The following is a 2,669-nucleotide window of genomic DNA, read 5'->3' on the forward strand; positions in this document are numbered from 1 at the left end:
ACATGGAAATCATTATGTTTTTTTCCCCCATTTCTCTGTGTCACTCTTAGGCCTGGTCTACACTACGGGTTTAGGTCGACTTTAGCGGCGTTAAACCGAATTAAGCCTGGACACGTCCACACAACGAAGCCCTTTCTTTCGACTTAAAGGGTCCTTTAAACCGGTTTCTTTACACCACCTCTGACGAGGGGATTAGCGATAAAACCGGTCTTTGCGGGTCGGAATTGGGGTAGTGTGGACGGAATTCGACGTTATTGGCCTCCGGGAGCTATCCCACAGTGCTTCATTGTGACCGCTCTGGACAGCACTCTCAACTCAGATGCACTGACCAGGTAGACAGGAAAAGACCCGCGAAGGTTTGAATTTCATTTCCTGTTTGCCCAGCGTGGAGAGCACAGGTGACCCCGCAGAGCTCATCAGCACAGGTAACCGTGATGGAGTCCTCCCAGGATCGCAAAAGAGCTCCAGCATGGACCGAACGGGAGGTACGAGATCTGCTCGCCATATGGGGAGATGAAGCAGTGATAGCTGAACTCCGTAGCAGTAAAAGAAATGGAAAAGTATTAGAAAAGATCTCCAAGGCCATGAAGGACCGAGGCCATAACAGGGACACACAGCAGTGCCGCGTGAAAATTAAGGAGCTACGGCAAGCTTACCACAAAGCCAGAGAAGCAAACGGAAGGTCCGGGGCAGAGCCGCAAACTTGCCGCTACTACGCGGAGCTGCATGCGATCCTAGGGGGTGCAGCCACCACTACCCCAACCGTGTGCTATGACTCTCTCACTGGAGAAACACACAGGGAAGACGGTTCGGGGAACGAGGAGGATGATGACGATGGAGGTACTGTAGGTAGCTCACAGCAGCAAGGAAGCGGAGAAACCGGTTTCCCCAACAGCCAGGATATGTTTGTGACCCTGGACCTGGAACCAGTAACCCCCGAACTCACCCAAGACCCTCAGGGCACACAGGAGACCTCTGGTGAGTGTAACTTTGTAACTATTTGTAAACATTACAAAAAAAAAGCAAGCGTGTTTAATGATTACTTTGCCCTGGCAATCGCGGCCAGTACATCTACTGGAAAAGTCTGTTAACGTGTATGGGGATGGAGCGGAAATCCTCCAGGGACATCTCCAGAAAGCTCTCCTGGTTGAAATGGGGTGATTTTATTAAGGGGACATTCAGAGGCGCCCGTTCCTGCTCTTCTGACCAGAAATGTTCCCCGCTGTTAACCACGCGGTGGGGGGAGGGGTGAAGTGATCATCCCAGAGAATCGTGTGTGTGTGTGGGGCGGGGGGGTTTACTTGTGTTTGTGCCGCATGTTAACCGGGAAACCGCAGCCCCTCCTTTTACATTGAAACCCCATTTTAAATGGACAACCCAATTCATCCTTGATATGGGAAATGCGCTGCTGTTTGCAACCTTTCCCGCATGTTAAGAAGGTTAAAAAAGCCAAAACACTGTGGCCTACGATGGCTGCCTGCAAGCCGAAATATGCGACCTTGTAATGAAAGAGTGTACCCATTGTTCTCTAAAATGTGTCTTTTTTAACCACCTCTCCCTTCTCCTCCGCCAGCTGCAAATGTTTCTCCTTCGCAGAGGCTCGTGAACATTAGAAAGAGAAAACGTAGGACGAGGGACGAGATGTTCACGGAGCTGCAGATGTCCGCCCAGGCTGATAGAGCACAGCAGAATGCGTGGAGGCAGTCAATGACGGAGATGAGAAAAGCCCAATATGAACGAGAGGAGAGGTGGCGGGCTGAATCGCGGGAAGAACAGAGCAAGTGGCGGGCTGAAGACGATAGGTGGCGTCAGCTTGCAGACAGACGGCAAGAGGCAATGCTCCGTCTGCTGGAGCATCAAACTGATATGCTCGAGCGTATGGTTGAGTTGCAGGAAAGGCAGCAGGAGCAGAGACCGCCGCTACAGCCCCTGTGTAACCAACAGCCCTCCTCCCCAAGTTCCATAGCCTCCTCACCCAGACGCCCAAGAACACGGTGGGGGGGCCTCCGTCCACCCAGTCACTCCACCCCAGATGATCGCCCAAGCATCAGAAGGCTGGCCTTCAATAAGAGTTAAAGTTTTAAAATGCAGTGTGTCCTTTTCCATCCCTCCTCCCCCACCCATCCCAGGCTACCTTGGCAATTATCCCCCTACCTCTGTAAGGAACTAATAAAGAATGCATGAATGTTAAAAAAAAATGACTTTATTGCCTCTGCAAGCGGGAGGGGAGGGTGGGGTGGGGTGGTTGGTTTACAGGGAAGTAGAGTGAACCGGGTCGGTGGGGGGGGTTTGGAGGGTTCATCAAGGAGAAACAAACAGAAGTTTCACACAGTAGCCTGGCCAGTCACAAAACTCGTTTTCAAAGCTTCTCTGATGCGCACCGCGCCCTGCTGTGCTCCTCTAACCGCCCTGGTGTCTGGCTGCGCGTAATCAGCGGCCAGGCGAGTTGCCTCAACCTCCCATCCCGCCATAAAGGTCTCCCCCTTACTCTCACAGATATTGTGGAGCGCACAGCAAGTAGCAATAACAATGGGGATATTCTTTTCGCTGAGGTCTGAGCGAGTCAGTAAGCTGCGCCAGCGCGCTTTTAAACGTCCAAATGCACATTCCACCACCATTCGGCACTTGCTCAGCCTGTAGTTGAACAGGTCCTGACTCCTGTCCAGGCT

General features: G+C 52.2%; 1 protein-coding gene across 1 annotated transcript; it reads left to right on the plus strand.

The window, feature by feature from the left end:
• Window positions 1-284: 284 nt before the first annotated feature.
• LOC135983628 (uncharacterized) lies at window positions 285-2,198 on the plus strand. Its single transcript, XM_065596379.1, has 2 exons — window positions 285-978; window positions 1,574-2,198. The coding sequence occupies exons 1-2, from the start codon at window positions 435-437 to the stop codon at window positions 2,074-2,076; spliced, it is 1,047 nt and encodes a 348-aa protein (XP_065452451.1). The 5' UTR covers window positions 285-434; the 3' UTR covers window positions 2,077-2,198.
• The last annotated feature ends 471 nt before the right edge of the window (window positions 2,199-2,669 follow it).

This window comes from Chrysemys picta, chromosome 5, assembly GCF_011386835.1.
Source record: "Chrysemys picta bellii isolate R12L10 chromosome 5, ASM1138683v2, whole genome shotgun sequence".
Lineage (NCBI taxonomy): Eukaryota > Metazoa > Chordata > Testudines > Emydidae > Chrysemys > Chrysemys picta.

What these genes read in the sequence shown, in the direction of transcription:
- LOC135983628 (XM_065596379.1), top strand. Translation starts at nt 435, where the DNA reads ATGGAGTCCTCCCAGGATCGCAAAAGAGCTCCAGCATGGACCGAACGG. An exon ending in GGGCACACAGGAGACCTCTG is followed by an intron (nt 979 to 1,573) that starts GTGAGTGTAACT and finishes CTCCTCCGCCAG; the next exon opens with CTGCAAATGTTTCTCCTTCG.